The 13,161-nt window shown below is 43.6% G+C and overlaps 1 protein-coding gene across 10 annotated transcripts in view; it reads right to left on the minus strand.

Moving 5' to 3' along the window:
• Positions 1-8,615, minus strand: part of LOC109876667 (ubiquitin-associated protein 2) — a 32,991-nt gene extending 24,376 nt beyond the window's left edge. For 5 of the 10 annotated variants that reach the window (XM_031818372.1, XM_031818371.1, XM_031818376.1 and 2 more), the window contains exons 1-10: positions 8,481-8,576; positions 6,604-6,741; positions 6,393-6,470; positions 6,117-6,227; positions 5,434-5,587; positions 5,225-5,311; positions 1,540-1,603; positions 1,198-1,289; positions 603-658; positions 442-503 (exon numbers count right to left, since the gene is read on the minus strand). In XM_031818372.1, coding sequence (XP_031674232.1) covers positions 442-503; positions 603-658; positions 1,198-1,289; positions 1,540-1,603; positions 5,225-5,311; positions 5,434-5,587; positions 6,117-6,227; positions 6,393-6,470; positions 6,604-6,699 — 800 coding nt within the window. In that variant the 5' untranslated portion in view covers positions 6,700-6,741; positions 8,481-8,576. Of the gene's footprint in view, positions 1-441; positions 504-602; positions 659-1,197; positions 1,290-1,539; positions 1,604-5,224; positions 5,312-5,433; positions 5,588-6,116; positions 6,228-6,392; positions 6,471-6,603; positions 6,742-8,480 lie in introns of all 10 variants that reach the window. The other 5 variants (XM_031818387.1, XM_031818401.1, XM_031818373.1 and 2 more) reach the window with 4 other exon arrangements.
• Between the last annotated feature and the right edge of the window lie 4,546 nt (positions 8,616-13,161).

Genomic DNA, 13,161 nt, shown 5'->3' on the forward strand with positions numbered 1-13,161 from the left:
ACCAGTACATTTACAATGGATAGTTTAGTGTTGTACCCTGATACTGCTTCTTTGCCAAAATGAAATATCACTTCTATTTATGCATAATACCTCACATTTATATATTGCTCTCTCCATGAGAAGTTGAGCAGAGTGAATGCAATGGAAAAAATAATTAAGTAACTGGACGAAAGGAGATTCAGAGATTGAGGTATTGCACACAACGGGTTCAGCTATGTGCTCGTAACCATCATCTCCATTATTTTACAAGCAGATACAGAGAAATGATTACACACATCCACAACTCATATCATTACTATGAAACATTCGCATTCCAACCCAAAGAAATTTTACTGTTATTTGTGAGAATTCGTGCTTTAAGACTCAGGGAAAGACGACAGAGATAGAGTATTTCATGGGGTTAAGTGTGCGTTCCTGTGAGCATTAGATTGGAGCCCATACTTGTGTCCAGATGTGATGTGGTTCGCAGGAGCAGAGGCAGTGAACACTTTGGTTTCAGACAGCTGTTGATAAAAACAGAATATCAGGAAGAGAACCTTTGTTATGCGGTGTGCTTGTGTAGCCACTGTAATATAAAGTCGAAAGTGGCAACCATCACTCACATCCTCATTCCAGTCTTCTGCAGCCCAGTCTTCCAAGTTGCCTCTCCATGTTCCTCCTATGATGGTAGGGGACAGTAGGGGTACGTGAGTTAGTCCTCATGCCTGGGGGGATACCCCTCTGTCCGACAGAGCTTAGTCAGCAGCACAATCAGAGTTGTGTTCATTAGGGGCGCACAGAGTAAACACTAATGTATCACAAAGGAAAACAAAATACTTTCTTATTGGACAAACCTCTTCCTTTTCGGTGCCTAATGAACACGGTCCTGGTTGAGGCCAAACCGCACTGCTCCAACTGTGTCCAGAACTATACTACTACCACCATGCTTTAAAGCTCTAAAACCTACACCTTGAAAAGGAGTGGGCTACATTTCAGAACCAAATTTAACCAATTTGACCGTATAGAATGTCAAGATCAAGCTTATTGGTTACAGCGGAGACATTTAATCCCCTCCAGGATCAAGATCCCTGTTCCCTAAAATGTTTTGAGAGTTTCTTATTTTTAAATAGCACCCCGTGTAGACATTCAGTAATACCGTATAGCCCGGAGTTGTACAGAAACAGTATGAAAATCCAGATACCGCCCAACCCTACTCACCTATACCATCTCCACCTTCGTTCCCCTCTGCTTCCCAAGTTTCCTGGCGAGACCTGCTAGAGTTAGCGTTGTAGTCGGCGGGGTTGAAGATCCTTAGGTGGGGAGAGGGTTAGGGGTTCATCTATGTGCTTGTAATCATTATTAAGCAACGCTATGATGCAGTGAAACAGCCACATCTACACACACTTGTTAGATATTACTGCACTGTCGGAACTAGAAGCACAAGCATTTCACTACACTCGCATTAACATCTGCTAACCATGTGTATGTGACCAATAAATTAGATACACACAGCTGAATAAACTAACAGCAGGAGATCTCCAGTGTGGATCTTCAACTCACCCCATCCCCTGAGAGGAGAACCTGTTACCACCAGCTGCTCTTCCCCTTCCGCGACCCCCCAACCCTAAAGACACACAGAAACACTACGTCTGACCTCTGCTGCAAGACACAAACCAGTCCATTAAATTACACCTAATGCCTGTGTTTTAAAACAGACATGTTTTCAGCACAAATGTCTGATATGTGTTGCTTCAAAACAGGTTAGAAGGGGGCATGGTACAGTATGTTGGGCATGCTGCTATGAGTCAGTTACACATGTAGACTGGTAGAGAATTTTGAACAGACTGAACATCTGACACTACTTGCTTATCAGAAATCAGGGTTTGGATTTCAGGCTGACAGCATTTGACAGGTCTTGGATCAGTATACGAGGATTGGCTTAGCCTAGACAGCTTAGGACATATGATAAATACATTTACAGACAGCAACTGCCATCACTGGCACTCCTGACTCCACTCCCTCACTCTGCATGCCGGTCTGACTTTACCCCAACCAAAACAACCTCCCTGGCTTGTCCACTCCCCCTCCCCTTTCTATAGCAGCTGCAGGACAGTAGTGCATTCCGAAAGTATTCATACCTCATGACTTATTCCACATTGTGTTACAGCCCGAACACAAAATGTACTTAATATATATCTCACCCATCTACACACAACACCACATAAAGACAAAGTGAAAACCTGTTCATGTTGTAAATGCATTGAAAATAACATTATAATTTACATAATCATTCAAACACCTTTGCTATGACACCCCAAATTGAGCTCAGGTGCATCTAACTTATTTACTACAACTTGGAGTCCACCTGTGGCCAATTCAATTGTTTAGACAGAAACGCACATCTATATAATGGTCCCACAGTTGACAGCGCATGCCAGAGCAGAAACTATACCATGAAGTCCAAGGAACTGTCTCTAGATCCCTGAGATAGAATTGTGATGAGGCAAATATCTGGGGAAAGCTATAAAACAATTTCTATAGTGTTGGAAATATCCTAGAGCGAAGTGGTCTCCATCCTTGAGAAATTGAAAAAATATGGAGCTACCCAGACTCAGCCTAGAGCTGGCCGTCCAACCAAACTGAGCAACTGGGCAAGAAGCACTGACAGAACTAGAGAGTTCCTTGGCTGAGATGGAAGAATCTGCCAGAAGGACAACAGTCTCTACAGTGGCCAGACGGAAGTGTGCCTGAAGTTTGCAAAAGGGCATGTTAAAGACATATGGGTAAAGTTTGTGGTCAGATGAAACCAAAATTGAACTATTTGGCTTGAACGCAAAGTGCTATGTCTGGAGAAAACCAGGCACAGTTCATCCCCCGTCTAACACCATCCCTACCGTGAAACATGGTGGCGGCAGCATCATGCATGGGGATGCTTTTCAGCAGCAGGGACTGGAAGACTGATAAGCATAAAGTGAACAATGAATGGAGCCAAATACAGTCAAATCCTTGAGAACCTGCTTCACAGTGCAAACGAGAGACTGAGGCTAAGATTTACATTCCAAAAGGAAAATGACCATGCTGGAATGGCTTCAGAACAAGAATGTGAAAGTCATTGAGTGACCCAGCCAGTCTGCGGAAAGACTTGCAGATTGCTTTTCACCACCACTCCCCATCTAATTTAACAGCGCTTCAGAAAATCTGCAAGCAAGAATGAGAGAAAATCCCCAAATCCAGATGTCTTTGGTATGTATATCAGCCTTGCACAACTCAATGCTGTTATCACCACCCACAGTGCTTATATAAAGTATTGACTCAGGAGTGTGAATACTTAAGTAAATTAGGAAATGTATTGAAAATGAAATGCATAAATATCTAACATCTCTAGAAACATGTTTTCACTGTTATTATGGGGTATTGTGTGTAGATGGGTGAGAAATTAGATATCATTTTAAATTCAGGCTGTAACAAAATGTGAAATAAGTCAAAGGGTAGGAATACTTTGTATATTTCACACGCAATGGCACTTACAAGAATTGCTGGGCGACACAAATGGACACATAGCCAACTAGATACCCACTTTATATGCCATTTTGGGGAGGATTAATGTAGAGGCTGTTGTATAGCATGGCAAAGTGGAATCTTGTGGGACAGGGTGTGGTAAGGTACAACAAGGCTCAGTGGGACATTAGTTCAGGTTGGCCAGTACCAGTAACGTAGTATAATGCGCAAAAAACAGATTTGACAAGGTGCAGGTAGACAGAACAGAACACTTAGAAAAAAATATGTATCTGCAAACTGTAGCGCTCCCGATGCAATGGATTTATCAAATAATCAACACTTAATAATATCAGAGCTATAGAATTCAGATACACGACATGGCCAAAAGTATGTGTACACATCCTTCAAATGAGTGGATTCGGCTATTTCAGCCATACAAGTTGCAGACAGGTGTGTAAAATCGAAGCACACAGCCATGCCATCTCCACAGCCACAATGGCAGTAGAATGGCCTGGGACCGTCATAGGATGCCACCTTTCCAAGTCGGTTTGTTAAATTTCTGCCCTGCTAGAGCTGCCCCGGTCAACTGCAAGTGCTGTTATTGCTAAGTGGAAATATCTAGGAGAAACAGCTCATCTGGAAAATAATAGGTCCCACAAGCTCAAAGGAACAGGACCGCCGAGTGCTGAAGCACGTAAACATTGCGTCCTTGGTTGCAACACTCACTACCGAGTTCCAAACTGCCCTTGGAAGCAACGTCAGCACAAGAACCGTTCGTCGGGAGCTTCATGAAATTGGTTTCTATGGCCAAGCAGCCGTACAGAACCTTACGATCACCATACGCAGCATTTGGCTGGATTGGTGTAAAGCTTGTCACCATTGGACTCTGGAGCAGTGGAAAAGCATCCTGTGGAGTGATGAAACACGCTTCACCATCGCACAGTCCAACGAACAAATTTGGGTTTGGTGGATGCCAGGTGAAAGCTACCTGCCCCAATGCATAGGTCCAACTGTAAAGTTTGGTGGAGGAGGAATAATGGTTTTTATTTTACTAGGCAAGTCAGTTAAGAACAAATTCTTATTTTCAATGACGGCCTAGGAACAGTGGGTTAACTGCCTGTTCAGGGGCAGAACGACAGATTTGTACCTTGTCAGCTCGGGGATTCGAACTTGCAACCTTTCAGTTACTAGTCCAATGCTCTAACCACTAGGCTACCCTGCCACAAGGACCCTTAGTTAGCAAGGCCCCTTAGTTCCAGTGAAGGGAAATCTTAATGCACAGCATATAATGACATTCTAGATGATTCTGTGCTTCAACTTTGTGGCAACAGTTCAGGGAATGCCCTTTCCTGTTTCAGCATGACAATGCCCCCATGCACAAAGAAAGGTGTATACAGAAATGGTTTGAGATCAGAGTGGAAGAACTTGACTGGCTTGCACAGAGCCCTGACCTCAACCCCATCAAACACCTTTGGGATGAATTGGAACTCCGACTGAGAGCCAGGCCTAATCACCCAACATCAGTGTACGAGCTCACTAATGCTCTCATGGCTGAATAGAAGCAAGTCCCCGCAGGAATGTTCCAACATCTAGTGGAAAGTCTTCCTAGAAGAGTGGAGGCTGTTATAGCAGCAAAGAGGGACCAACTCCATATTAATGGCTACGATTTTGGAATGAGATGTTTGACGAGCAGGTGTCCACCTACTTTTGGCTATGTAGTGTACATCATTTTCATAGTAGCATTTACCTCTGCCAGCAACGCCCATCCCCCTGCGACCACGGTCGGCCACTTTATCCCCAGAACACATTTCAAACCCATTCTCTTCTGGCCGAACTTAAAAGGAGGCAAAGGGAGAAACAATTACGTATAAGTCAACACACTAGCAACAACAAAGAGATATGATTTATGTAACACACTTCCTATCATATCTCCCCCTTGGGTGTGTTCCCCCTCACCCTCTCTGCTGCGGTTGGCTCCACGGCCCCTCCTGTTGGGGACTCCGCGGCTCCGGCTTGCCTCGCGATCTCCTCTCTTCTCTCGGTAGTCCTTCACCTCCGAGGGACCCCCCTCCTTCCCTCGCACCTTTTTCCCAACTGTCTCCCAGGTGGTCTGACAGACAAAGATACCTTATTGCAAACACGAAGACACTCAACACTAAATAAGCTAACTTGGAAAATGGGTACTAGATTTGGTTATGAGAATATATTGATGCAAACTTGGTACTGAATAGTCAAGTGGTTGAAGGGGCTATCAATTATCAATTATTTTTCTTTAAATTGATGTATAATCATGGATTCTTAAAGAATATAACTTAAAATGCCACAGCTTGCATCCCGCCAGAAGCCAAAATACAACCATGTTTTACACCTTTGTGTAAAAATGTAAACAAACACTTTTGCCACAAAACATGGTTAAAAAAACAATCATTTTTATTTCATGGGTGGTCAGTCCATAAGTGAGACTATGAATTTGATAGTGGCTACATTTCTTCAGCCTCATCACTCAGCTGTTTACCAAAACAGTAGCTGGGAGGCCGCTTTGTTGTTGTTGGAACTACAGATTACGCCTTTAATGAGAGTTAGTGACACTTTATGAGTCAGAGCAAGAGTGAAGGTGAGCGTCTTTCGGGGACCCTCACTGTGTCAGAGGTGCTTTCCAGCAGGAAATTGATGGCTCTGTTGACATCCTCATTGCAGTCATGGAGGGCCACCATGCACTCATCTTGGGTCTTCCCAGTCACCTCAATCAGCTGTGGGAACACAATCAGCACGTGTGCACAACATCTCAGCTTTATTGACACAAGCACACCCACACAGATGTGGGGCTAGTGTGCATTGGTACTGAACTTAATCATACACGTATTAGGCTACATAAATTCTCCACATTTTCACAACTTGTTTCACACTGTACTCACCTGTTTGACCTTATCCTCAAAGTCAGCATCATTTTTGTCATAGATCATCTGGGCAAGCCGAATCTGTTCTGCTGTGGCCTGCATTCAAAGAGGGCAGTTACACACACATCAACTCTATTGTTGGTTTGTGTAATGGCAGGAATAACATGAGAACCAAAGGTTCACCGTGTACATAGTGTTGCTAATCTGAAAGTTTGTATATGAAACTCACTTGTATCTGTTTCTGTGGGTGTGTGGTTTGTGTGGTAGTGGGCAGCGCTCTGTCCCGAGTTCCTCGAGCTGGATTGCTGACCACTGAAGTCATCATATACAGTATATACAAAACAATGTATGTACAAAATAGAAAAATCTGAAACAGATGAGGGGGGACATCATCAATCAGTGAAAGGGACATCAATAATTTCAACCTGCTAGACAAGCCTTGGATCTCTAGTGTATACAGTACGGAGTCTTGCTTTTGTTAACTTTTCCATGTTAGACTAACCCCATCCATTACCCCTCATGTTTAAATTTAGACATCAAAACCAGGGGGAGGCTGTTCTGGTGTCAGCTTACATCTCTCATGCACAGTCAAAAACAGTTTCACAAACATAGCTCGATGTACAGGTCAAACAAGTGTCACACATACATCTGACTAAGGTTAGAACATCATAACCTCAAGTTTATTAAATGGCACCTTTGAGTATTGACTACTTATAAAACAGGACAATTATGTTGCTCTGTATTGACATGGCCAAGTAGTTTGGTATGGCTGTGAATGACGCTAAGCTAGCTAACGTAGCTTAGTCAACTATTTTTGAAAGTTCTAGCGAGGGCCTTGTGCAAACCACAGCGCCAAGTCCAAATCATGGGCAGCCATTTGGGGTTGCAAAAAACGAATTTGCGCCGTGCCAGGGATTCATGTGCCCGTGAAGTTACTGTTTTTATTAACGTCAGTTAGCTAAATTAGGCCTCACTACAGGACTGGCAAGTGGCTGTAGTAGATTGCTTAGGTAGTTAGCTGAAAAACCAACTGATTAATGTAATAATGATAGTGCGTAGCTGGCTTGTTAGCACTCGTCTCGCTAACATTAAACAGATGCCATTATTAGTTATTGTGACAGCTGCGTTCTCTAATCCGGGTTGGAACACATGAACAAACTAGTTGATTATAGTAACTACTGTTAAAATTAGAGAACGCAGTAAATTACCGTAGCCTAGTAAATTAGGCTACGGTAGTTAGCCAATTTAGATGAGAGTCCTCGTTATTGAACGAAAATGTATCTTACTAAAGTATTTCTGAGCAGGATTAACGTTACGTTAACTATTTCCAACAATCAGTGCGTCCCAAAAGTATAGCTTCAGAGTTTGTTTAATTAGATGATTCACATGTCAAGAGGATGACCAACGTTGACTTGCTAACATTAGTTAGCTAAAGTATTGCCAAGAAAAAGTAACAGTATTTGTTCAAATATACAAATTGAGCCTGGACAAAGCCCAAATGTACTAATTGCCTCAACGTTAAATATCCAGATGTTTTAGGTATTAACCCCATAACGCCACATAGATAAGCATGCTTACGACGTTATAGCAGATCACTTTCGACAAAAATAAACAATGTTGAGGACGAAACTCTTTGTGTAACCGGCTAGCTACTAAGTACTAAGTAGCTAGCTAAGCTACTGGTCGCTCCCATTGGAGCAGAAACATCAGTGACCCAACACAGGTCCTCATGTTAAAGTAGCTAATCAAATTTAGTAACGTTTACTATGTACAACTTGTAAAGTACTATGGCGTACCCGAAACGATTTGCTAGCAAGAAGCGTGTGAACATGGCTAGCTAGTCAGTAGTTAGTTACTTGACCCGTGGGTTAGCTGATAGCATGCTAGCAAATCTTTCGAGCATTTGAAACCGTTCGCACAATGCAATTGCTACGGCAGGGCTAGAATCTCCTAGCTCCATCCGCACCTCGTCGTCGCTTAAGTGGCTAACTGGTAACGTCAAATGATGGCCGGGTCTGTCTCTTCGCGAATAGTATTACTGAAGTCAATCAAACCCATACAACAAATGCACGAACTGTATTTTTCGTTTATGTTATCATAACAAACCTTTTAATTTCTTTACCTGCTAACACGCTTCGCTCAGCCAGCAGCAGATGCCGTCACGTGACCCACTGTACAGTTGTTCAACCCTAAATAACTGAACCAGCCACTCACAACAGGCCTAGCAGATCAGATGGTTTTACGCACTCTGCTCTTGTGTACGTGCTTGCTCCCTCTCCCCCGGGAAAGTGCAGTCAGATAGAAAGAACCCCATACAGAATCAGTCGATATAATCGAGAACAATCATCAGAAATCACGCGATATGAATCAGACAGTGAGTGGGGTGCCGCCTGACCCACTAGTTTGTCAGAAGGTTCAAATCAGTCAGTTTCATGTCGTAATTTTGCTCCTGAGTGGCGCAGCGGTCTAAGGTACTGTATCTCAGTGCTTGAGACGTCACAGCAGACACCCTGGTTCGATTACAGGCTGTATCACAACCGACCGTAATTGGGAGTCCCATAGGGTAGCACCTAATTGTAAATAATAATTTGTTCTTAAATAATGGTTAATAAAAAAAATGTAAGTATTACGTTGGTGGCGGTAATAATTTTTATTGTGCTGTAACTAAAACTAGAACATCTACCATCCTTTCCCTTCGTCAAAGGTACATAACGCATTGTTTTTTAAACTGTGATTTACAAAGCCAATGTAATGGATTTTAAAAAGTGTTTTTAACCCGGGATAGCCCGCTAATATGACCCATAGTAGCGAAGAACAGTTCTTGATTGCAATTCGATCTAAATATATCAAACATTTAAAAGGATTTACAATTTTACATTAGCAGTTCATTCGGCTTAAATTTCCCTGGAACACTTTCTCGCATGGATTTAAACTCTCTCAAGCCAATGCTTACATATCCAAAGTGGGTACTTAGAAAGACTAATTTCATAGGATATGCCTACATTTAAAATGTATATGAGGGGGTACTTTTTGGGCACTATGGGCAGAGCACGATGTGATTGGGCCTTCAATGATCAAAAAAGGTTGAGAACCACTGGACTTGTCAAGTATCAGATGGTACATGATAACAATTCCAGCAATAATCATCCATTAGCCAAGATGCCCAAAATATTCCTGTCCCGTGCTTGTTGAAGCATGTGTCATCACCAGTCTCAGGAGGCATTTCAGACTACTAATGTCCATACAAAGCACAACTTCCTACCCATAACTGTCTATAGATTCCCTATAAGAAAATAATTGAGTGTAAGCAAAGTAACTCCACTAGTCATGCATTATGATACAGTAGATAATGTGTCCTATGTATCAGATAATTTAAATGTAATTAATATTATATCTTCATTTAGGATAAATCAAACTTAGTTATTGTCTTGTTTTTCTTTTTGAAGAAAAAAAGCCATGCTGGTTTACAGAGACCTGACTAGAGGCGTGACAGCAACACCCCTGCCATCAACTTGGATCGGTGAGAAAGTTGCTCTGTTCAAGTCTGTTCAACTTAATTTAACCAGGATAATTCACTCAGTAACAATTGTCACTAATCTCTAGGTCTAGGGAGTACTTGGAGAACAGAACCGGTTCCCTCTGCAGCAGAAGTTGTGCCCAGCTGCAGTGATGAACCTCCTCCACCAGCATAAAAAAAAAAGGCAGAGGATGTTGGGGCCTGGAAGGGGTTGAGGGAGCTACTCCACATTACAAATCAGCCGGGCTAGACAATCTGGACCCTCTCTTTCTAAAATTATCCGCCAAAATTGTTGCAACCCCTATTACTAGCCTGTCCAACCTCTCTTTCTTATCGTCTGAGATCCCCAAAGATTAGAAAGCTGCCGCGGTCATCCCCCTCTTCAAAGGGGGAGACACTCTAGACCCAAACTATTACAGACCTATATTTATCCAACCCTGCCTTTCTAAAGGTCTTCGAAAGCCAAGTTAACAAACAGATCACCGACCATTTCGAATCCCCCCATACCTTCTCTGCTATGCAATCTGGTTTCCGAGCTGGTCATGGCTGCACCTCAGCCACGCTCAAGGTCCTGAACGTTATCATAACCACCATCGATAAGAGACAATACTGTGCAGCTGTATTCATCAATATGGCCAAGGCTTTAGACTGTCAATCACCACATTCTTATCGGCAGACTCAACAACTTTGGTTTCTCAAATGACTGCCTCGCCTGGTTACCAACTACTTCTAAGACAGAGTTCAGTGTGTCAAATCGGAGGGCCTGTTGTCCGGACCTCTGGCAGTCTATGGGGGAGCCACTCTTTTCTCTGTATACATCAATGATGTCGCTCTTGCTGCTGGTGATTCTATGATCCACCTCTACGCAGACGACACCATTTTGTATACTTCTAGCCCTTCTTTGGTTAACTAACCTCCAAACGAGCTAAATGCCATACAACTTTCCTTCCGTGGCCTCCAACTGCTCTTAAATGCAAGTAAAACTAAATGCATGCTCTTCAACCGATCGCTGCCCACAACTGCCCGCATCACCACTCTGGACAGTTTACTTAGAATATGTGGACAACTACAAATACCTAGTTGTCTGGTTAGACTGTAAACTCTCCTTCCAGACTCACATTAAGAATCTGCAATCCAAAAATCGGCTTATTTCGCAACAAAGTATCCTTCACTCATGCTGCCAAACATACCCTCGTAAAACTGACTATCCTACCAATCCTTGACCTCAGCGATGTCATTTACAAAATAGCCTCCAACACCCTATTCAGCAAATTGGATCCAGTCTATCACAGTGCCATCCGTTTTGTCACCAAAGCCCCATATACTACCCACCACTGCGACCTGTATGCTCCCGTTGGCTGGCCCTCACTTCTTATTCGTCGCCAAACCCACTGGCTCCAGGTCATCTATAAGTCTTTGCTAGGTAAAGCCCCGCCTTATCTCAGCACACTGGTCACCATAGCAGCACCCACCCGTAGCACGCGCTCCAGCAGGTATATTTCACTGGTCAATCCCAAAGCAAATTCCTCCTTTGGCCGCCTTTCCTGACAGTTCTCTGCTGCCAATGACTGGAACGAATCGCAAATTATAATTTTTTTAACTGAAGCTGGAAACTCATATCTCCCTCACTAACTTTAAGCACCAGCTGTCAGAGAAGCTCAGACCACTGCACCTGTAAATAGCCCATCCAACTACCTCATCCCCCATACTGTTATTTAACTTATTTTGCTCCTTTGCATCCCAGTACCCCAACTTGCACACTCATCTTCTGCACATTTATCACTCCAGTGCTTAATTGCCAAATTGTAATTATTTCACCACTATGGCCTATTTATTGCCTTACCTCCCTTATCCTACAGCATTTGCACACACTGTACATATACCTTTTTATTGTATTATTGACTGCATGTTTGTTTATTCCATGTGTAACTGTTGTTTGTGTCGCACTGCTTTGCTTGATCTTGGCCAGGTCGCAGTTGTAAATGAGAACTTATTAGCTTACCTGGTTAAATCATGGTGAAAAAAAAATGCCTGCAGTGGAGCTGGAATGTCCTCCACCCAACGCCATCTGCAGTGTGTGTATAGAGTTTTGGAGGAGGCGGAGCTATGGCGCTGTGGGGATTGTGGCTCAGATAAATATTCCTGTGCCACCTGTGCTGTGAGAACACACAGCACTCCCAACATTGTACACATGCATTTTATGTTATGTCAACAAACCTGGCAACTTCTGGCTTAAAAATATTGCTTCCCAGTCCAAAATGTTGATCATGTACATATCAAATCAGATTTATTTATATAGCCCTTCTTACATCAGCTGATATCTCAAAGTGCTGTACAGAAACCCAGCCTAAAACCCCAAACAGCAAGCAATGCAGGTGTAGATGCACGGTGGCTAGGAAAAACTCCCTAGAAAGGCCAAAACCTAGGAAGAAACCTAGAGAGGAACCAGGCTATGAGGGGTGGCCAGTCCTCTTTTGGCTGTGCCAGGTGGAGATTATAACAGAACATGCCCAAGATGTTCATAAATGACCAGCATGGTCAAATAATATAATCACAGTAGTTGTTGAGGGTGCAACAAGTCAACACCTCAGGAGTAAATGTCAGTTGGCTTTTCATAGCCGATCATTAAGAGTATCTCTACCGCTCCTGCGGTCTCTAGAGAGTTGAAAACAGCAGGTCTGGGACAGGTAGCATGTCCGGTGAACAGGTCAGGGTTCCATAGCCGCAGGCAGAACAGTTGAAACTGGAGCAGCTGCACGGCCAGGTGGACTGGGGACAGCAAGGAGTCTTCATGCCAGGTAGTCCTGAGGCATGGTCCTAGAGCTCAGGTCCTCCGAGAGAGAAAGAAAGAGAGAATACTTAGTCACACAGGACACCAGATAAGACAAGTACTCCAGATATAACAGACTGACCCTAGCCCCCCGACAAACTACTGCAGCATAAATACTGGAGGCTGAGACAGGAGGGGTCAGGAGACACTGTGGCCCCATCCGATGATACCCCCGGACAGGGCCAAACAGGCAGGATATAACCCCACCCACTTTGCCAAAGCACAGCCCCCACACCACTAGAGGGATATCTTCCACGACCAACTTACCATCCTGAGACAAGGCCGAGTATAGCCCACAAAGATCTCCGCCACGGCACAACCCAGACAGGAAGATCACATCAGTGACTCAACCCACTCAAGTGACGCACCCCTCCTAGGGACGGGATGGAAGAGCACGAGTAAGCCAGTAACTCAGCCCCTGTAATAGGGTTAGAGGCAGA

Source organism: Oncorhynchus kisutch, linkage group LG3 (assembly GCF_002021735.2).
Source record: "Oncorhynchus kisutch isolate 150728-3 linkage group LG3, Okis_V2, whole genome shotgun sequence".
NCBI classification, from domain to species: domain Eukaryota; kingdom Metazoa; phylum Chordata; class Actinopteri; order Salmoniformes; family Salmonidae; genus Oncorhynchus; species Oncorhynchus kisutch.